Raw genomic sequence first — 22,643 nt, forward strand, 5'->3', positions numbered from 1 at the left:
TAGCCCAGTCCAGTTTATTGTCAATGTGAACTCCAAGGTATTTATAGTCCTCCACAATGTCAACACTGACCCCCTGGATTGAAACAGGGGTCAAGTGTTTCCTGGTCTTCCTGAAGTCCACGATCAGTTCCTTGGTCTTTGCCACGTTGAGCTGCACACGTAAGAAAAAAGAGCTAAAAAAAAGAGCTAAACAAAGAGAAAAGCAGGAGCGACTGTAACAGGCTGCACGCTGGTTGGCGCATGCGCACTGATGGATGCAAAGGCCCGGTCACCACTCGACTTCATTCAAGACCTAGGTTGTGCTAGGAGCCTGTGATTGGACGATCTATGTGCTCTGTTGGGATTGTATAAGTGGAGGAGTTCAGAAAAATAGCTGGGCGCCAAATTATTCAGAATTTTAAAAGTGAACAAAAGAATTTTAAAATCTTTGCGATATTTGACAGGGAGCCAATGTAGTTTGGCTAAAGTTGGAGTTATGCGGTCATAGATTCTCGTACCTGTTAAAAGACACGCAGCTGCATTTTGAATTAACTGAAGAATGGCAGAAGACAGTAGTCCAGTCTGGATGTGATAAATGCGTGGACAAGCTTTTCAAGGTCCTTTAAAGGAAGGAATGGCTTTGCTTTGGATATCTAACGCAACTGGTAAAAGCTGTTTTTTACCACAGTGGAGACGTATTTCTGAAGTTTAAAAGAGCCATCCAGGAACACTCACAGGTTCCTTACAGTGAGCGAGAGATGGCTAGTGAGAGGGCCTAGGGCATCAGCTAACTGAGTGTGACTACCAAAGACTATGATTTCGGTCTTATTCTCGTTCAGTGTAAGAAAATTATGTGATAACCAAATTTTAACTTCATGCAAACAGTTGAACAGAGGTTGCAAAGAAGCAGACACATCGGATTACAGAGGTGAATAAATCTGGATATCATCGGCATAACAGTGAAAGGAGATGTTGTATTTTCTAAAAATTAATCCCAACGGCAACATGTACAAAGAGAAGAGAGCAGGGCCGAGCGCGGACCCTTGAGGCACACCACAATAAATAGGGGCAGAAGCCGAGGAGTGTTGCCCCATAGCAACAGAACGGCCTCTCTGAGAGGTAGGATTTAAACCAAGATAAAACCGCACCTTTGAGACCAACAACATGTTCCACTCTTGATAGAAGAATGTTGTGGTTAACCGTGTCAAAGCAGCAGTTAAGTCAAGTAAAACTAAAACCACAGTGAACAGTTAAAAGAAGATCATTAACAACTCTAAGTAAGGCTGTCTCTGTGCTGGGGCGAGGTTTCAAACCAGACTGAAACTTGTCATTAATACCATTTGCATCTAAAAAGGCCTGAAGTTGTTTTAGAACTACCTTTTCCAATATTTTGGAAATAAAAGGGAGTTTGGAGATCGGCCTGTAGTTAGTGAGACCATTAGGGTCAAGATTTTTCTTTTTCATAATAGGTTGCACAACAGCATGCTTAGAGACGGTACACAACCTGATGACAATGATGCATTCAGCAGAGATAAGATACAAGGACCAATAACATGTAAAGCTTCCTTAAAGAAACGAGAAGGAAGAATATCGTGCGGGGAACCAGAGATTTTGAGATGATCAATTATATCTTTTAAAGCAGAATAAGACACTGGCTCAAACTATTGAAAGACAGTCAAGCATTCAGAAGCTGGAACTGGGTCTAAAACTGATGATGGGTGAGATGGATGAGAAGCCCTTAGAGCTGAGATTTTATCAGAGAAATACTTTAAGAATTTATCACAAAGACCAGGGGAAGCATCCCTATAAGTGGTAGTGCAAGGGTTTATCACAGAGTTAAAAGTATTAAAAAGAGCTCGGGGGTTGTGCCTATTAGTCATAATAATGATAGACAAAAAGGCAGATTTGGCAGCTTTAACAGACTTTTGATACTTAGACAATTATGGAGGATGTCCAGAGAGACGTGGAGTTTGTCTTTCCTCCATTTACTTTCAGCACGACGACATTCACGCCTGAGGGCACGAGTAGCATCATTTAGCCAGGGTTGTTTAATCCTCAGAGGTGCCACAGAGTTAAGAATGTCAGCGCATGTAGTATAAAAGAGGTTAGCAAGCTCATCCGCTGATAAAACCCCATTACAGTTAGCATCAGAGAGGGGACAGTCAAGGAAAGCATCAATGAAGTAGGCGATTGACTGGGAGTTAATTGTGCACGTTTGCCGTAAAGGACCATCACTGTTCAAATCCACATCACTCGCTACAGTATCAAACAAAACCGGGAAGTGATCAGAAATCCCAGAGTCCTCTATGTCCGTGATGCAAATATCCAGACCATAAGACCAAATCAAGTATATGACCTTTAGTGTGAGTTGGTTCACTTACCCACTGGGTGAGATTGAGGGTGCTAATAAGAGCAAAGAAATCCTTAGCTAGCGAACTGTCCTCAAAGCAAACATGAATGTTGAAGTCACCAACAATTAGTATACGGTCATAACGTAGCAGAAGGCTCCCCAGTAGATCAGCAAATTCTGGAAGAAAATCCTTGATAAGTTTCGGGGGGCGATACACCACAGCGCAGAGGATGGAGGGGACGCAGTTCACTTCCAATAACTGCACCTCGAAACTGGGGTACAGAACAGGTGGCAGCTGCCGACATCGAAGTTTGTCTTTAAAAACTGAAGCTAGCCCTCCACCTCTTCCAGTGGTCAGGGGTGAGCTAATAAAAGCGTAGTCAGTGGGAGCAGCTCCGAGAAGGGAAAAAGTTCGCCGAGGCGAAGCCAAGTTTCCGCCAGTCCCGACGATAGAATAAGATCATTTAAAATAAAAGTCTTATTCGCCAGTGACCTTGTATTTAGCAAGGCCATACGGAGAGTGGTCACACTGTTACTGGTAGGAGAACGGCGCAGCAGGCGAAGGTTGAGATTCGCACCTCCTCTGGAGGACCGCACCCAGCACCGAGCGGGTGGAAGATCAGCTGGGAGGTCCAGGTAACCATAAGGTCCAACAAGGCGAATCCAGCGATGACAGAACAGTCTGAAGTTAGCATGGTCTCGGAGGGCAGGAATAGATGACAAGATGTTTATAGAATAGCGATCATTTGTCCCAACATAGGACTTTAAAAAGGCCTTGATACAAACACGTTTACCCCGTCTCCGTGTACGTTTCCTTTGAGAGAAGGTAGATGGTAAGTGGCGGAGATAATCAGGAAAGTCCTTCGAAAGCGGAGGAGGATTCTCAGGTCTCCATTTAAAATCTTGTGTCTGGTAGTCCAAAGGCCGGAGATTCAAGAGTTTGGCGATCATAGGCAAGTAACGTGGCGACATCAGGGCAACACATAGACAGAAGGACGACAAACAACAGCGGAGGAGACAGCTTGCCGTGAACACTGGCGCCATCTTGGAACTTTACACAAATATACTATAAATAAGTCTGCACATTAATAAGCCAACACTCTTATTTTGGTAAGCAGTAATAGTAACTACATTTGTGGCAGTGCCCAAATATATATGGATCTAAATGCATATTACACATTAGAGGAAAACAGCAACATTTGCATTCCTATTTCCTGTTGCTGAACTGAGTGATGATTACATTACTTGAAGTTTCACATACATATTGAATCATTTCCTAGTGGTGAATCACTGCGGCACTGGATCTCCATGGCCCGTTTTATCTCGAGAGCTTGTCGTTATATTCACATCACTGATTAAATAAGGACTTCATAATGAAGATAAACAGTATGTGAACTGCAAAACCATTTATCCAACACATCAGACTGTGTAATGCATACCTCAATCTTCATTGCGGCAATCTCAATGAGAAAGCCCGTCAGTCTGCAGGGGATAGAGGCCTTGGGGAACTCGTACAACTCATTATTTAGCTCGGAAATGGAATTCCCAATCAGCGGTCTCCGAAGCCCCTGCTCCACAGTTTCCCGTTCTGTGCAGTCTGATAATGAACTATGGGCTAGGAGCAATCTTTCTCACATGAATAAGAAAATACACCGACACTTCCTACTTTAGACTTATAAGCCAACATGAAATACAGATACGACTTCAAAGAGAGCTATCAGCATACTTGAGTTTATCCATCCATTCTCTTCTGCTTATCCTTGTCAGGGTCGCGGGGGGGTGGAGCCTATCCCAGCTGTCTTAGGGCAAGAGGCAGGTACACCCTGGACAGGTCGCCAGTCTGTCGCAGGGCTAAGACATAGACACAGACAACCATTCGCACTCACACTGCTAAGGCCATGCCTTATTATTTATTTATTTCATATACATCTACACTATCGTTCTAATGTTTTAGAACACCCCGTTTTTCTACTGTAATTGTTGCAGTTTAATGTCTCACTGCACTCTGAAATGAAAGCATGGTACAAATAGGCAACTGGAGTTAAAAAAGTAAAACATGGCGTTAGTTTATGGACCAAAATATATTCCAAATGTCTGACTCATCAGAGTGGCCACCTTTGGCAGATATAACAGCTGGTTCTTCCCATAAGTGTGTGGCACATGTAGGCTGTTTTCCTTTCACTCTTCTGTCCAGTTTACCATCTTGATCTTTTTATTAGAAAATATTAACACCCTTTAAAAATACATTTACAGATCAAAAGCAGGGACTGTTTAGCTCTTGAAACATTTGAAACAGTAACAGAGATGACCCTGTCCTATAACAAGTTGTGCCATGTGTGGAAAATATTCTTATTGTTACAGCATAATATCACGAGCTTCACCAATATATTATATAGCAACTTTTCTTTTAAATGTAGTGACAAAATCATGGCAAATTGGAATTTTTAAAAATGATATTACAATCTGAAACGGAACAGTAGGAATGACCCATATTTGGACCAGTCGTAGCTTGAAATGCTTTGAAATGAAAATATCAGTTTTCCTGTCAGCTTCCAAAACCCATTTTGAGCTCGTTTCTCTACCATATTGATTTATGGATTGCAGAGCTAAGTCCAGGGCCTCAACATGCACACATGTTCCAACTTCAAACCTCAACCCGTTTATTTTAAGTCATTCGTGCGGACTCAGGATCTGAATTTTACAGCATCAACACAAACGAATCAATTGATGTCTAGACATGCGGTGAGATCAGTTTGTCTCAGAATTGGTCATTAGCGAGAAAGTGCATTAATATTCTGCGATAATAATAATGCTGTTCATTTGTGATATACATCTACTGAGGAAGAGAACTACTGTGCACTGCAGTACAATAACACTAACCTTTGCTAATGTGAAGATAAGGACTGTGCTTTGGTAAACTAAGAGTTTATCTACGCTGCATTCTTGCAGAACAGACAAACTAAGCATGCCTATCTGTACGCAGGCTCTCACCACAATCCCCAGAGCATGGATATTCTTTAAATTATTCAGAGAATACTTACTGGTTTACTGATAGAATAGCTTTAATTGAACAGAAAATGTCTTCTCTAATGTCCGACCTCAGGGTTCCTTTGGCCTTCAAAATGTCCACAAAGAACTGCAAAGAAACAGAGCAGAGAGAGACAAAGGGACATTATCTTCCAGCATTTGTGTTACTCGGTTGTCTCCGATTGGATTTTTTTTGATAAGCAGGTGCTTTTATTGCTGACAACCCTAAAAGTAAAGCTACACAGAAAAACAGGACATTTAACAGCAGCAGGTACTATAAGGCTGGGGTGTTGCTGCCCTACAGCCACTTTCTGACTGCTATGATTATTTTGGAAGAGCCAATTTGAAGCACAAATGCAGAGGGACACTGTCGTACCACAGCACTGACAATAAAGCGACAGCTGTGCTGGTCTCAAGTCATTTGAAGTGAAAATGGGATTAGCAAATTGAATGTGCATTAGGCCTAAAATGACTCCTAATTGGAGTGAACGGATGGGGGGGGGTGAATAATTGTGTAGAAACTGGGCAGCAGCAGTGAGCAGAAAAAGTCTTCTCTCTTTGAGGCAAATATGATTCCACCTCGGGTCTGGAACAACCTCCACAGACGAGCCGATCAGATCTTTATAGATGGGTTCTCATGCTATCAAAGTGTTCTTGTTTCCTTGAATTATGACAAGTTACTAAGAGAACAACTTTTAAAGGCGCGATGGAGCAGAGGTGACTGATCAAACCCGTATGCATCCTGGATGATCTTCACCACCCACTGCACCACTAACACACGGGCAGAGGCCCACGTTCCCCAAGACACTGATTCAGCTCCACTCCAACAATGAAAATTATAGGAAATATTTTTAAACATTTTATTATACATTACTTCAACTGCCCTAACTAAAGAATTTTCTAAATAAGTATAAATTAAGATGGGGTCAAAATACATTTATATCGATACCGTTTATGTCACATTACAATTCGACGTGTGAAGCTGCTAGTTCGCCCCTCTCTTGTCCACATTTGCCTCTGCCCCACCTCTCTTCCTCATTAAATGTCCCTCTCCCCTTCACCTGCAGGCAGCGACAGAATGGAGACATGAGGACACAACAGCAGCTGCTGAACAGAAGCTGGTTGGTAATAACTGGGGCTGGGCCATATCATACCGTTCACAGTGATACCGGCATAATGTTGGACAACAATAAGAAAATGAAATAGACTATGTGCACGTTAGCATATGCTACTTCCGGTGCGGAAACTCCTGTGGGGAGCTTTGTTTCCGGTGTCCTATTCGCGCCTGGTTTACGGTCCAAAACAAGTTAAGCAAATGAATGAATCAAGCGGCGATTTACATTTCTATAGATGTCTCGGGCATTTACCCAACTATATCTGTAAATGATGTTCATCGACTTGTCGATATTTTTCCCCGCGCCTCAGAGCAAAAGAGAAAAGGGATTCAAATGTTATATTTCTCAGCTGTCCCTCGTTTATCGCGGGTGTTATGTTCTAAAAATAACCAGCGAGTAGGTGAAATCAAGTAGCCAATTTTATTTTTTGACGGTGCAAAACGTTTGGTGGACATCGTGGACATACAGTACTGCACTTCAGAGTCACACTGCTAGCATCGATGCAGCGATTCTGTACTGTACAGGAGAGACGTCACGGAGGAGATCGTCTGCAGCGATCAGGACGCAGCACAATGTGACGTAAAAAATAGCAAACTTGCAATCTGCGAAACAGCGAGGTGAAAGGTGAACCGCGTATAGCGAGGGACCGCTGTAATTTTGAAGGTAAGTCACAACATACCCTTCGTACATACTAATGATAGAAACCGTTACCAGCAATCATTCATTTTTTGTGTGGCTTTTTTCACGGTTTGTTAACATGCTGTGTAGGTGTGTACTTGACAGCTGATTCGACATAACGGGAAACATCTGGTTTGACTAGTTCTTCACCTGTAGTTTGAATGCTGAACATTTGCCTGTTTAAATCATAAGACCAGTCACTAACAGAGATGTGCTTCTGAATGTGGACGATGTGTCTTCTGCTGCAGTGATGCAGTTCTGCTTGTGTTGAGTGATGTAAACAACTGATCGATCTAAACGCTTTAAACGTCAAAATTGATCATTAGATTTTTTATGACACAACAGCGGTGAGTGTTCCCACCTTCTGCTCTTTGTAACTTAACGCGATCTTTCCGTTTTCGAGTTTTGGACATGATTTTGGAGGATATCTTCGCAGTAGCGATTGACCGCAAAGTAAAGCTACCGGAAATGTACAACCCCACATCCGGTCTCAAACCAGGAAGTTAGCATTTTCTCGTGCACAGGGGGTTTCCGGTACGGATCGGGTAGTGACACGATATGGCGATAGAATATGTGCTTGTTTCGGCAAGCGCGTACGCTAAATTGGATACGATACAGAGAAGATTAGCATGGCCCCTGCGCAAGGATGACACGCAAATTCGTGAAGCGATAGAATATGGGTAAAACGCACATGCGCAGTGCCTTTGTTTACATACGCACATGGCGGCGACGCAGAATGAGAAGAGCGAAAGTGGATCGTTAAATGAAACGGATGAACCAGAATTGGTTTGTAAAAATGCTGCAACTTCAGTGGTGTGGAACTGGTTTAGCTTTCGTCCGTCAGATACACAACAAAGCACTATTTTTGGTAGCGCATGCTAGCGGGCCGTCGTTATTACCGTGTTGTTTGGAAAATACGGCACACTTAAAATCAATCCTTTGATTTTTCTGAAAATCGACAGTGCCCCTTATAATCCCGTGTGCCTTATGTATGAATTCTGGTTGTGTTTACTGACCTCGAAACGATTTTATGTCGTACACGGCGCTCGAAAATCTGTCAAATGTTTTAGTACGACTTTGCTAAGCTACGAAGCCGCACCGCTTGATGGATTGTCGGAGCATTACGGCTATCGTAGGCAGGAGCCTCGCGGAGTGATACGTACTGTGCTTCAACATAATATTACCGTATTGTGTGTGTATAACCTCTTTTTAAGTTTTGTGGATATTATACATGGTTATGCTGAGGATATGTCGGCCAATTTCCACTGGAAATGCCTTTTGGTTAAACTGTCAGCAAGGAATTTGCACTGCAAATTTTTATATAACTTTAATGCACATAAAAAACAGCTGCTTGTTTAAGTGAAAATACATTGATGGGTTTTTTTGCACTAATAAAGTTGTGGAGTTGTAAAGTATTTTGTCTAGTGTCAATTATATCGTCAGTTATATCGTTATCGCAAATTTTAAAATGTATAGCGTGATAAATATTTTTGGTCATATCGCCCTGCTCTGGTAATAACAAAATCAATGGGAGATGGTTCAGTTTCAAAGTGTTAGATGAGTTTAATCTTAAATATGATCAACCTATCTCTAATGATCAGCTATGTACCACAGGCCTTCAAGCTGGCTGTAGTTAAACCTTTACTCAAAAAGCATCTCTAGACCCAGCAGTCTTAGCTAATTATAGGCCAATCTCCAACCTTCCTTTCATATCAAACATCCTTGAAAGAGTAGTTGTCAAACAGCTAACAGATCATCTGCAGAGGAATGGCTTATTTGAAGAGTTTCAGTCAGGTTTCAGAGCTCAGCACAGCACAGAAACAGCTTTAGTGAAGGTTACAAATGATCTTCTTATGGCCTCTGACAGTGGACTCATCTCTGTGCTTGTCCTGCTAGACCTCAGTGCAGCATTCGATACTGTCGACCATAATATCCTATTAGAGCGATTAGAACATGCTGTAGGTATTACAGGTACTGCGCTGCAGTGGTTTGTATCATATCTATCTAATAGACTCCAATTTGTTCATGTAAATGGAGAGTCCTCTTCACACACTGAGGTTAATTATGGAGTTCCACAGGGTTCAGTGCTAGGACCAATTCTGTTTACATTATACATGCTTCCCTTAGGCAGCATCATTAGAAGACATAGCATACATTTTCACTGCTATGCAGATGACACCCAGCTCTATCTGTCCATGAAGCCAGATAACACACACCAATGAGTTAAACTGCAGGAATGTCTTAAAGACATAAAGACCTGGATGGCCGCTAACTTTCTGCTTCTTAATTCAGATCAAACTGAGGTTATTGTACTCGGCCCTGAAAAGCTTAGAAATATGGTATCTAACCAGATTCTTACTCTGGATGGCATTACCTTGGCCTCCAGTAACGCTGTGAGGAACCTTGGAGTCATTTTTGACCAGGACATGTCCTTCAACGCACATATTAAACAAATATGTAAGACTGCTTTCTTCCATTTGCAACATCTCTAAAGTTAGAAATATCCTGTCTCAGAGTGACGCTGAAAAACTAGTTCATGCATTTATTACTTCCAGGCTGGACGACTGTAATTCATTATTATCAGGGTGTCCTATATGTATTAGTGTAGGGTCTTTGTCTTACGTTATCCCCACCTCAAGCTACAGCTGCTAAAAACCCTTGAAGAAGATACTAGTTACCTATTCGCAATTGCTTCATTAGCAGTGTTTAGAAGGTTACTTTTAAAATGTACTCCACTACAGATTACAGATTAAATGTATTTTGTAACATATTCTGTTAAATTACTCAATGACAGTAACGTATTCTGAATACTTTGGATTACATATTATATTATCATGCTTTTTACAACTACATGAATGTCCTATTGCTGTGATTTATTACTATTACTGAAGGTTACTCTCCACACCAACACCAGCTAGATGTTTAAATCTTAATATAAATGAGTAACAGTAGGTGGACATTAGGTAAGGCTGCACTTTTTGTAGTGATCTCGTATATAAAACAGGTCAGCGGCTCCGAACCGTAGTAAAGGGACCTCTGGCTAATACGTCGGGTTCGTGTCGGGCTCGTAGCTGAAAACTAGCTTTACTTTGTTGTCTGGGTCGACTTTGTTAGCGAGAGACTGAGAGAGGCGTTGAAAGGCTGCTGCAACAGAACTTATTGTTTCAGAGGAAAACATGAACACAGCGTACTTACAGCTGGGCTCGTCAGGCACTCTGTTTGGCTGCAGTGGTTATTATTATATTTACATACGTGAAACCAATAAGATCTGTACATTTTCACCAGACCTGATGTGTGTGCAGAATTTCATGAGTTTTTGACCACGTTTAGGCAATTAATTTGCCAAAATAATAAATGGAGCAGATAAAGCTTCATTCATCATACAGTAAATAGAGACACAATAGGGCTACCCCACTTTTAGTGCTCGGACCCTAAATATAGCCAGGATAGCTAATGGAAAATGGTTTAAGCAAAATTCACATAGATTACCTCAGACGAGCCCTCAAGACAATTCTCGGCCTATAAAACCTTTACTGCATGTCATTCACATTTCCTGACTGCACTGTAACTATCCAATAAAGACAAAAGTCAAACAGTATGTGGGTAACCCTAGCATCAAAAGCCCGACATTAGTACTAGCACTTAAGTATTCAGACACATTACATTACATTATGAAATATGATGTCGTATGATTTTAAGACCATGAATAGGTCAAATATGCTGTAGTACATACGGTGGTGACCAGTTCCAGCTTTTGGCAGTAGCGTTGTTCTGTTTGCACCATTTCTTTGGCTATTCGACAGAATTTTCTTTGCCACAAGTCCCTCTGCTCCTGGACACTGCTGCACCCAAGAGGATCCAAAGGGCGAGGCAAGAAACTCATCCTCACTGTGACAGAACAGAAACACAACCAAGGTGAATTATCTTCCACAGTAAAGGAAAGCAGACCACTAGAGATAAAAGATGTAACGCTTTCCTAAATGACTGAATATTTGTGGACAGATGAATTGAGTTTTGTTTGTTTTTTAAATAATTTGCTTGATATGGTGGAGCATGTGCTTCTGCCCTCTCAGAAAACGGTAACTTCCCTGCATAACACGCATCTGCAGAGTTCAGCTTTGGAGGAAAAAACATCTTTAAAATTAAGTGCAAAACAAGAATGACACATTATTACAATTCTTTGTTGTTTTGTCTGATAAATATCAAGTTCCAATCTTGAACCATAAATGAAAGCAAAACACACTACATGGATAAAGTTACTAGGCCGCCAACACAGAACTCCTACAGGTGGTGCTTGGCCATTGAAGCCCATTCCATGAAGCTCCCACTGTGTTGAGAATAATCCCAGAGGATGTTTGGGAGGCTGCGGTTATTGAATCAATAGAGGATTTATGACTTTTATGCACCATGTGCCTCAGCAGTCAGTAACCTGCCCTGAAACCTTACATGGTATACCATTTTAAAGCTGAGCTGCTACGGTTTCTAAACGCTTCCACTTTGCAGCATCGCCTGGTCATGGACTATCTCAGAGGGAAGACATTTCACAAATTGACTGTTTGCAACAGTAGCATCTGCTGCAGCATCATTAAAGAGATTACTGTTCAGTAAGCTCTTTAGAATAATCAGCAGACTGCAGAACTAGATGCATGCTTGACTTTCTACCTGAGACAGGTAGAAAATGGGACTGGAAACACCCGAATTCAATTCAATTTTAGCACCAAATCACAACAGTCACCTCAAGGCGAGTTCCATTCTACATCTTAAAGAAGTAACATTTCAACGTAAGCAAGTAAATACTTCTCGTGTTGTCCAGTTATTACATGAATCCCAGAACACAAAGTTTTCCGTTGAGTTTGATGTTACTGACATTTGTCGAAATGTTTCATTCAGTTTCAGACTAAATGCTCCAACATCTGTTTCCATTTGAGTCACTCAGTCTTTCAGATGTTTCTAGAACATTTCATGAACGAGATGTACATCAGCTGTCGAGACCGTTTCTACCGGTTATGAGGACGAAAAAACTTGTCAAAACTTTTTTTCAGCGAATTTATTGTCGCAACAAAACGTCTTTGAATGAGAAGTTAATTACTTTACAGAGATTAATTTGTTTTTATGGTTTGTTTGACGGTAAAGCGACACTAGGCTTACCTTTCTGTAACGTCTCTATTTTCAATCAAGGCGCTCTTTTGGAGATTCTGCTTCCTCTTTCCGGTCTGTGTGAGCAATGACCTTTGTTCCACATGCTGATTGGCTGCTCCACAAGCGAACTACAGGAAGCACCCCGTTCTCAGCGGAAGTAGTTTTAACGATTCCAAAGTTAAACCAACTGTTTACAGTGTAAAACAGATGTTTAAATAAACAGCGCTGTACTAAATAAATATATTAACATATGTCAAGTTTAACACTTGGTTTAAATAAGATGGTGCTTGTCCTGAACATTGCAGCTAAGATCAGTTTACATCAGCGGTGTCAAACTGCTTTTACACATACAGCCCACTGTGACCTTTAGGGGGCGGGAACCCTTTCTGTCGGTGTAGAGGAAGTTACATATTTAACTGATTTTCTGCATGATGAAGAAAAAGCTGCTGTGACAAAGAAATAAATCTGACTGCACAACTCTTTGGACTTCAATTGTGAGAAATAAATGTGTGAAGTTACACAGAAGGCTCCATCATTGCCCAGACTGTCCAGTTTTTTCTCGACTGTAGAAAAAAACAAACAAACAAACAGATTTTTTTGTGTCAGAAAGAGAAACAGAAAGTTGTCTGTCATTTCATTGTTTATTCCCAATTACTTTATGTAGCGTGAATGGTCATAAAAGAGGAGTAGGAAGCTGTAAAACTATATACAAGCTTATGCTTGTTTGTGGTGAGCAGCACAATCAGGCCTGTGAGACACATTTACACACTGAGCCATGACTCTGTGCTACATGCACACATTTCTACATCTCCAGTGTTGGGAGTAATGGAATACATGTACCACCGTTACATATTTAGAATACAAAATATGAGTAACTGTATTCCGTTACAGTTACCGTTTAAAAAGGTGGTATTCAGAATACAGTAACTTTGCTAAAGTAAAGGGATTACACTACAGTCTTTTCCTGTTTCATATGTTAGGCTGTCCCCTCTCGATTTTTGGTAATTCCACGCCGGTGGAAACCCAAAAAAAACACGCATTAAGAGGCTCTAATGCCTGTGTCTCAATCTCATAATGACGTGAAGAAATATTTTTTAAAATGATTTAATATGAAGGCAATAGGCAGAGTGTTACAGGCTTTCTATACAAGATCGGTGCAAAAAGCGCAGCCTTACCTAATGTCCACCTACTGTTACTCATTTATATTAAGATTTAAACATCTAGCTGGTGTTGGTGTGGAGAGTAACCTTCAGTAATAAATCACACAGCAATAGTTCATTCATGTAGTTGTAAAAAGCATGATAATATATTAAGTAATCCAAAGTATTCAGAATACGTTACTCTCATTGAGTAACGGAATACGTTACAAAATACATTTTGGGGCATGTAATCTGTAATCTGTAGTGGAATACATTTTAAAACCTTCCCAACACTGTGAATCTCTGCCATTCAAACACACTTTTGCAGTTTATGTAATGTTTAATACTGAACTGTGAAATGAATCTTTTTTAGCGATTTTTTTATTCAGTGTTTTCATAACAAACGTATTTTTATGCATTTAGTGAGAACACACATGATGTTTAAGGTCCTGTACAGCTGTTTGTCCTCCACGGTGGAAAATGGCTAAAAACTCAAAACAGGTATGACTTTATCCACCTCCTAATTTTATAAATTCAATATTCAGCTTTTCAGTGTCCGGTATCATTGAAGTCCAGCCAGATGCTGCTCATTTGAGCTTTGCATTTAAATCTGTCTCCACGTGTCTTTGTGTACCTGGCCTGTACCAATACACTTGCTGATCTCGGACGTCTGACCCCTTCCTTCTTTCACATACTGGTATGATCCCAGTCTGTCTTTGCATGTGATTGGCCGCATGGTGTGCACGTTAAAATAAAGTCCCACCCCTGCCTGCGGGCTGGCTCCCATATACCAACTAACAGCTGACATATGAAACATGTCCCCTGGTTTAGATAAACTCTGCAGATTAGGGGTGTCAAACATAAGGCCCAAAGCACAGAATGAGCCAGTGTGGGGTTTTTGATTTTGAGCTGTTAAGTGTGCTTGTGCATGTTTGATAGCTTGTTCTTTAGTGAAAGACTCCATCTGCTTTGCCATCCATCCATACACCAAAGCAGTTAAGTAATAGATAAAAGTTATAGTTTTTTTTATCTATCACAGAAGTTTCTGTCTCATTGAAAAATATCAACAGACTTCTTCCCTGCATCACAACTACTGCATCCTTTATGTTTTGAATTTACTTTTAAAGTTTCACTTTGTTGACAGGTTTTATTGAATCACATCACTTTTCACACACAGCTGGATATTACTACATACGTTTGTCACGTTATCTTCAAGTGTCACAGGACACTTCATGTGATGTTGAAATATTCACAAGCAGCTGTCAGAGAAGAACTAACCCATGATGATTATCAGCCAAGCTGTGTCTGAGCTGGGCTGTTTTAGCCTGAGTCAGGATCCCGGGTCTCTCGTTTTGTGTTCCTTGTGTCTTTGGGATTTTGTATTATGATTGATGTTTCAGGTTCTCTTTGTTAATCTTAGTAGTAGTATTTATTTATTGTCATTGTCAAGAACAATGAAATTGCGTTTGGGGCTTCCATACAACCCAAAAAAAAAAGAAGAAAATAATAAATACCCCTTAAAACCCAAGTGTACATATTTAACCCAGTGTGACTCCAATGCAATAAGACAATCCTTAGCAATGTTCGTAGAAATTCAGACAAAGACCTGAGAAACATGACAAAATACAACAATGCAACCCATTCAATATTATTGTACTGTGAGATATGATATCAGATATGATAGTTACCTAATCTTAGTTTATTCCATAGGGTCCAGTTTTGTAGTTTAGGTTTCCTGTATTCTTTGTTTAGTTCACTGTGTATTTACTAGGTTCCCCTCGTGTAGCTGCCCTCTGTGTGTGTGTTTATATTGTGATGTTAGCTCTGGCGCCGTGTTCCCACTCGCTGTGTTTCCTCATCACGTCATATTCAGGTTTTTCCATGTTTCAGATTTTTTTGTTTCTTATCCCTAGTGTTTAACGTTTCTAGTTTTTCCAGTTTAGTTCATGTTAGTGTTGCTTTAGTGTCCGCCTACCTTTGTGTCTTATTTTCGTATCAGCCAATAAATCATCTCGCTTTTCGTTGAGGTCCCACGTTCTCATCTGGTTTGTTTGCATTTAGGTCCTCACTTCAACACATCGGCCACCAAAAGGTGACTCGGAAAAATGCAAGTAAACTCCTGACTTGATCAACAAGGTCCACAAACTTACACTGGATCCAGATGGAACTCGTGTGGTCTCTCTTATGACTGGAAAACTACAACCAGAGGATACTGTCAGAAAACGATTTATTGTAGTATTATTGTTCATGTCATTTTCATTCAATCCATGGTTTTTATGGTTTTCTCCCAGCAACTTTGCGCAGGATGCTCATGTTCTGCAGGTACTGTGGTCTTAAAATAAGATAGTGAGCTAAAATGCTTCAAATTGCTGAACAGATGAAATGCATCTTTAATGGAGAGATTATTAAAATGCATGTTTTTGGTAGGCTCTTTATTGTTTTAAATTATATTGTGTTTTCAGCACATTTGGTATTATAATAATTGGCTCCAAAACAGACCTGGGCAAATTAGGCTTCTTTTGCCTCGAGGCGATGAAGGCATAAACCGTGCAGGAGACCACAGACAAAGGCTCTGCTGGTTTTTACCTGAGGATGGGGAAAAAAGTAAAAGCATCAATAATCTACCAAGTGGAGGAACTCTCCCAAGGTTTTGGAGTGTTTTTGTGTTATTCATAGCTGCTGTAGCCTATAGACTCATAATTGACCTCTGCACTTTGTAAAAATATTTTTAAAAAACTTTATGAGATGAAAGATGGTGATGTTTTGTAATTCAACTTTTGAGTCCCCCTTCTCCCCAATCCAATAGTATTGAATTGCAAGTCATGAATTATTCAACGCACAGGAGGCGAGGCTACCTTAGCTGGAAGACGTTATATGAAACAAGGTTGCAACACCAAGTGATATCAAATGAGCTGGCACAAAAAGAAAACACAAACAAACAACAACAACATAAAGTAAATAAATTGAATAAAAATAGGAGCAATGTTAGACAGAGACGTCTTCAGGGAGAACTGGAGGGATATTACTGTCCAATAGCAGTTTTTCCACAGGATGCTGGTGCTTGATGTGAAAAAAATCTCTTTAGTGTTTACTGACGTGGAATCCCATTATCTACCTTTGTTGAAGAGGGGCAAAGGCTTAATTTATGTCCTAATGCTTCAGTGCCAGCTCTTCACTTAACTTCTGGGTTGTAATTAACAATGTTTTTATCAAACGGTAATCATAGCATCAAGTGTTGACACTTCTGGGCAGCTCACAAGTACATAATTGTAGCTATTAAAATGTACTGTATTTGGGGCTTTTATGCAATTGTCTGATAACTCTTTAAAGTAAAGTCTCATGAGCTGTGATGAACTCTTTAAACACACAGTTCTTTAGAATAGAAGTCTAACATAGCTTTGTCTAGCAAATCTTTTCCAGTTTGTTCAAATGTGGACGTGTGTTATTGGTTCTACAAGAACACACGAAACAGGAACTTTATGCACATTTTATTTTGAGTAAGCAAAAAAACAACAACAAAAAAAACCCTCAAAGTGTTGTTCAAAAGTAACTGGCTATAAGTGTGTCATGGTTCTGGGTCTTTTGACCCAGCATGTTGGGTTTCATGTCCCTTTTGTATCACGATGTTCTAGTTTATATGGTTTAAGCTTGGATTTGTTCTGTTTGAGTTCTCTATGTTTTCCCATTTGTTCTTGTCTGTTTAGCTTCCTCCCACGTCTGTGTCTTTCTTGGCACGTCGTGCCTTCAGTGCGCGAGTCTGTCATGTCCCCTGTGTTTAAGTCTCCCTGGCCCTTTGTGTGTCTCAGTGATGTCTTTGTCTCCCTTCGTGTCCCTCTCTCTCGCTGTGTGTTCGTCTCCTCCTCTTGTTTACATGTTTCCCCTTTACCACGACCCGCTCAGTGAGAGAAGGAATGATGGCAGCGCAGACGCAGACAGCAGCTGCTCTCTGTCCCGACCAGGAGAGCTCACACCCTGCATGCTCCACAAACCATCAATGGTGCTGCTGTGGGGAGGGTACGCAGCACCAGGCTCCTGGGTGTGCACAGAAGATCTCTCCTGGTCAAAGAATCGGCATCACTGGTCAGTAAAACCCAACAGCGACTCTACTTCCTCAGCAAACTGAAGAGCGCATCACACCCGCTCCATATATTTCAGTTTAAGCGTTGTTTTCAAATATTGCACACTAAAAAAATGCTTAGTGTGATTCCCATTTCTTTTTGTAGCATATAGAAGCTCTACTGCAACCTTGTTAAGATCCAACCATGCAAAATAGGATTTGTTGCCATTTTGATCTGGACTGTATAACTCCACTTCCTAGGGATGCTGAGGACCTATCTGATAAGAAACTGAAACCACAGAGAGTGTCCTCGCCCACTGCATGATGCCCTGGTATCAGGACTCCAGGAACGCTGAAATGTACGTAAAAAACTTACGGTAAATAAAATGGCAACGGTAAATTACCATTAAATCAAAAAGAGTAAATGATTGTAATATGTATATAAAATTTCTGTAAATTAAAAAACAGCGCTTTGCTTTTATTTTTACACTGCTAATATGTTGAAAATATATTAATGTGAAACATCTTCAAGCAACTTAAAGAAGTCCAGACGCTTTTCTTTCCAAGCTCCTTAGACTACTCAAAACATACTGTACTTTTAATTTTAACAAAATGTCAAAACATTGTTAGAATTATTGTGAAAATTACGGTGAAATTTTTTAATGTTAACAAGCTCAGGCTGTTTGATAAAACAGTATATCTTAACAGTAAATACAATCAATTACTAAAAATTAAAAAATAAGTATATTTCTGTAAGTTCTACAGTCTCACCAAGTATACCGCAGCTAATTACAATGAAAAAAAATTTGTGGCATAGTGAGGTTTAAATCATGGATCTGCCACTGTTCAGTCCGTGTTCAATCTGTTTAAGTGTGATACCACCTGCTGAAATTAAAATCAATTGATCAAAATGAAATACAAAAAAATAATGAAATAATGTTAATAAAATAATTGGTGTAGTTTGCAAGGTCAAGAGCAGTCAAAGAGTGTATTGAAATTCTCATGAGTTGTGGCGAAAGTTGGATCACATCGTGGAACAGCTGACTGCAGTCGTGAGTTCTCAGAATCTGCTCTTTGAGCAAAAGAATGACAAGACCACGGAACTGAAGGTTAATAACATCATGGAGAAACTCGCGGTTCTCCAACGGGAGACTGAGAGACCAGTGTAGGAGTGTTAAAGAACAGCTTGAAATTCTCATGAGTTGTGGCAAAAGAAAAATCACCATCATAATGCTGCTACCCTCTCGGTGCCAGCTGTGGGCTCAAGGCTGGAGCCGAACAACAACACCCTGATAACGACTGTGTTGAGTCTGTTCCTTCCCATTCCATGCAAGGCCACCTGGGTTGGCTGGAAGACTGTTTACTTAGCCTGGCAGGGCGAAGGACACTGTCTCAGCTGAACTATGGACACACACACACATACATATACTGATGAGCACTCACTGACGCATCAGTTGGAGGCGCAGTCGAAAGATTGCAGTGGTCCCAGATCAGATGTACACACTGGAACACTTTCCCATGTTGCTGCCTGTGTTTATTGTTGATATCTGTGCATTCCTGTATTATCCTTCTGTGTTACACATTTCGATGTTTTTTTCCTCGCTACCTAGCTTGACCTGTCTCCCCAATGTGATGTTTGTGTATTGTATGTACGGTCGGCAAAAGTTGTGGGCAAAAGACCTGCAACTGACAAATAAAGGCTATCTCATCTCATCATCTCATCAGGATGGTCCAAAAGAGTGATGTTATTCTCCTCAAGATGGGTGGTGGCCATGGTGGCCATTTAGAAGTCGGCCATCTTGGATACGACTTTTGTTTTTTCAATAGGAAGAGGACCATGTGACACATCAAACCTATTGGTAATGTCACAAGAAAAACAATGGTGTGCTTGGTTTCAACGTAACTTTGTTCTTTCATGAGTTATTTACAAGTTTCTGACCACTTATAAAATGTGTTCAATGTGCTGCCCATTGTGTTGGATTGTCAATGCAACCCTCTTCTCCCACTCTGCACACACTGATAGCAACACCGCAGGAGAAATGCCAGCACAGGCATCCAGCATCCGTAGTTTCAGGTGCTGCACATCTCGTATCTTCACACCTTAGACAATTGCCTTCAGATGACCCCAAAGATAAAAGTCTAAAGGGGTCAGATCGGGAGACCTTGGGGGCCGTTCAACTGGCCCACGACGACCAATCCACTTTCTAACTGATGTTCCACAAACAGGACTTTAATATCACCAACCATTCCCATGTTATTACGGTGTATCCATATAATTGGCCCACCCTGTAGAGTTGTCCTGTTGAAAAACCCAGTCGTTACCACACAGACGACGGCCCTCAGTCATGACGCTCTCTGCAACATCTGGACATAACCAGCAGCCGTTTGACGCCCCTGCACGTCCTGAAGCTCCATTGTTCCACTGAAGGAAAAGGCACCCCAGACCATTATGGCGCCCCCTCCACTGTGGAGCACAGACAACATCTCAGGGTGGATCTGCTTGTCATGCCAGGAAGGTTGGAAACCATCAGGATCATCAAGGTTAAATTTTTTTACAGGAGAAAAAAAAGGTTATATTTTTTTCTCATCAGAGAATTTGTTTTTGAAGCCCTTCAGTCTCACATGCTGTTTGATGGTTATGGGGGTGCAGTCGGCACCACTGATGGCCTTAATTTGGGTTGAGGATTTTTTAGGGGGATAGGTTAATTGGATAATCCAAATTGCCACTAGGTGTGAATGTGCGAGTGAATGTGAGTGTGAATGGTTGTCTGTCCCTGTGTGTTGGCCCTGCGACAGACTGGCGACCTGTCCAGGGTGTACCCTGCCTCTCGCCCTATTACAGCTATAGGCTCCAGCGCCCCCCGCGACCCTGAAAAGGATAAGCGGAAGCGAATGGATGGATGGATGGATTTTTTAGGTCTTCCACTTCATGTTTTTGTTCCATAGCCCCCAGGATTATTTAAGAAATGACCGTCTTAACTAGGGATGGGTATCGAAACCCGGTTCTTTTTGAGAACTGGTTCCCACTGTTTCAGTTCCTTTGAATTGTTTGCCATTTTTGCCAGTTTACTTTATATTAGTTTTTTATTTCAATGTAATTTTTGCACAAAAACCAAAGTTCACTGTGAATTTTACATTTATCAACAAAGTATATCGTTATATATTCTACATTATCACTATATTTTCCACGGTGAAATTCTGGCAACCACAGCTGCCAGTATTTTACTGTAATATTCAACTTTTTACTATGATACCGTATTATTTGATACAGTTTCACTATATTTAACGAAGTAAGACTTTAATCAGGTTAACGGAATATCTGTGGTTTTCACATGAATTACCCATAAACAATTTTACAATTTACTTTAAATTCATAGTCATTTACTGTAAAAAATTGTAATTATTTACTGTGAAGTTTAGGTTTCCTCTCATTTGAGGGTCAAAACTGGAAATTAAAACATAACTTGGCAAAATGGACAATTGTTTGAACTGATGATCTGGAATCTGCTGTTGTTTAGAAATGGCTACCTCAACCTTCCCAGGTTGAGTGCAGTGGGTTCAGGGCAGAGCCAGTGGAGGCTGCTTGGCACAGCTGATAACGATCGTCTAATCATGTCTCCCCTGTTTCTGTGGCTCCCTGAGGATCTGGTTGGGGGAGGACAACCTCCAAGCTAATATAAAACAATCAACACCAGTAAAAGAGAGATAAATACAAAGAATAAAAAACAGCTCCACAGTAAGCAAACTAAGAATGAAACTGCACATTAATTTGTAATTAATTATTAATTACAAACAGAAATTAAAAGTCCAAAAAACACATTAGAAATTAGAAATTGGAAAATGAACATCTTAATCCCAAATTTAAAAAACAAAAGTGCAGATGGATGTTTGTGCTGACTAAAGCATCCTGGGATTTGGAGTCAGTTTTATTTTGTAGTGAATTCTACACTGAAGCAAACAACACGTTACATGTGATATTTCCTTTTGTCTAATAAGGAAGGAGAAGGCTGGTGTGGGGGGTGGGGGTCTAATCAGGGTGGGGGTTGGGGTATCAAAAGCTGTCCCAGAGATGGGTGTGTGGTGGGATAATGGGAGGAGGGAGGTGTCTGTGAGAGAGTGAAAGAGGAAGGATGTGGGTAATTATTTTGAAGGGTATTAAGTCATCAGATTTACTTTTATCTTGACTGCATTGTAGAAGTCGTGCATAATTAATAGAGGGAGCTTATTAGGAAAAGATGATTAGGCAAATTACACAGGTGTCGGATGGATTTTTCACGATGAATCTTTCCAGGACACTCCTAGATTTCCATCTGTTCGGCTCCTGCGAGAATGCGTCTCCAGGGGAAATTAATACGACACAATAAAAAACAAATTGCAGGCTCGCAAAAACAGAAAATAAAAACATAAACATGAATTGTCATTTTTACAAATATTCAAATTATTAACAAGTTTTTGATTGATTTTAATGGACATTGGGAATTTAATTTATCATTACTTTTGCAAATAACAAAAAACTCAACAGAAAACAAACAAACAAAAACAAGACTTTGTCCTCAATGATTATATTTGATCTGACATCATTAAATTCTTATTCATACAGTGCAAAAAGTGTTCACAGCCCTTGTTCCACATTTTATTCAGAACCTTTCCACAGCCTTATCCAAAAATTGATAAAATTCATTTTTCACCTGAAAATTTTACACACAATATCCCCATAATGACAAGTCGAAACCCAAGAAGTAGAGTCCTTCACTGCTCACATCAGCTCAGTGGATAGAAACATTCAACAGGGAAGACACAAAGGATAACTGTTTGCCATTCCTGGACTGTGCCGTGCACATTGAGGAGAAAGACAACAAGACTCAGCTGTACAGGGGTGTCCAACTCCAGGCTTGAGGGCCGGTGTCCTGCAGGTTTGAGATCTCACCCTGGGTCAACACACCTGAATCACATGGTTAGTTCATTACCAGCCTCTGGAGAACTTCAAGACACGCTGAGGAGTCATTCAGCCCTTTAAATCAGCTGTGTTGGATCAAGGACACATTTTGGACTGAGTAGACAGAAAGTTTGAAAGAGGAGTGAAATAAGCCATGTATGTCCACTGTGAATGACCATCTGACCATTACTCAGACCATGGCTCAGATTGGTGGGGTGGTTGG

At 40.6% G+C, this 22,643-nt stretch overlaps 1 protein-coding gene and 1 non-coding gene across 2 annotated transcripts in view; one reads left to right on the plus strand and one right to left on the minus strand.

Moving 5' to 3' along the window:
- Positions 1-12,373, minus strand: part of arhgef39 (Rho guanine nucleotide exchange factor (GEF) 39) — a gene marked incomplete in the record, with an annotated part of 64,895 nt that extends 52,522 nt beyond the window's left edge. Inside the window, 3 exon segments of the mRNA XM_005933814.3 lie at positions 5,371-5,465; positions 10,883-11,037; positions 12,298-12,373. Coding sequence (XP_005933876.2) covers positions 5,371-5,465; positions 10,883-11,032 — 245 coding nt within the window.
- Positions 7,725-7,830, plus strand: LOC121815286. Its single transcript, XR_006054967.1, has one exon. It is a non-coding gene; the product is annotated as a U6 spliceosomal RNA (small nuclear RNA).
- Positions 12,374-22,643: the final 10,270 nt, after the last annotated feature.

The sequence above is a fragment of the Haplochromis burtoni genome, unplaced genomic scaffold (genome assembly GCF_018398535.1).
Source record: "Haplochromis burtoni strain Fernald_Lab_line unplaced genomic scaffold, NCSU_Asbu1 Contig_173, whole genome shotgun sequence".
NCBI classification, from domain to species: domain Eukaryota; kingdom Metazoa; phylum Chordata; class Actinopteri; order Cichliformes; family Cichlidae; genus Haplochromis; species Haplochromis burtoni.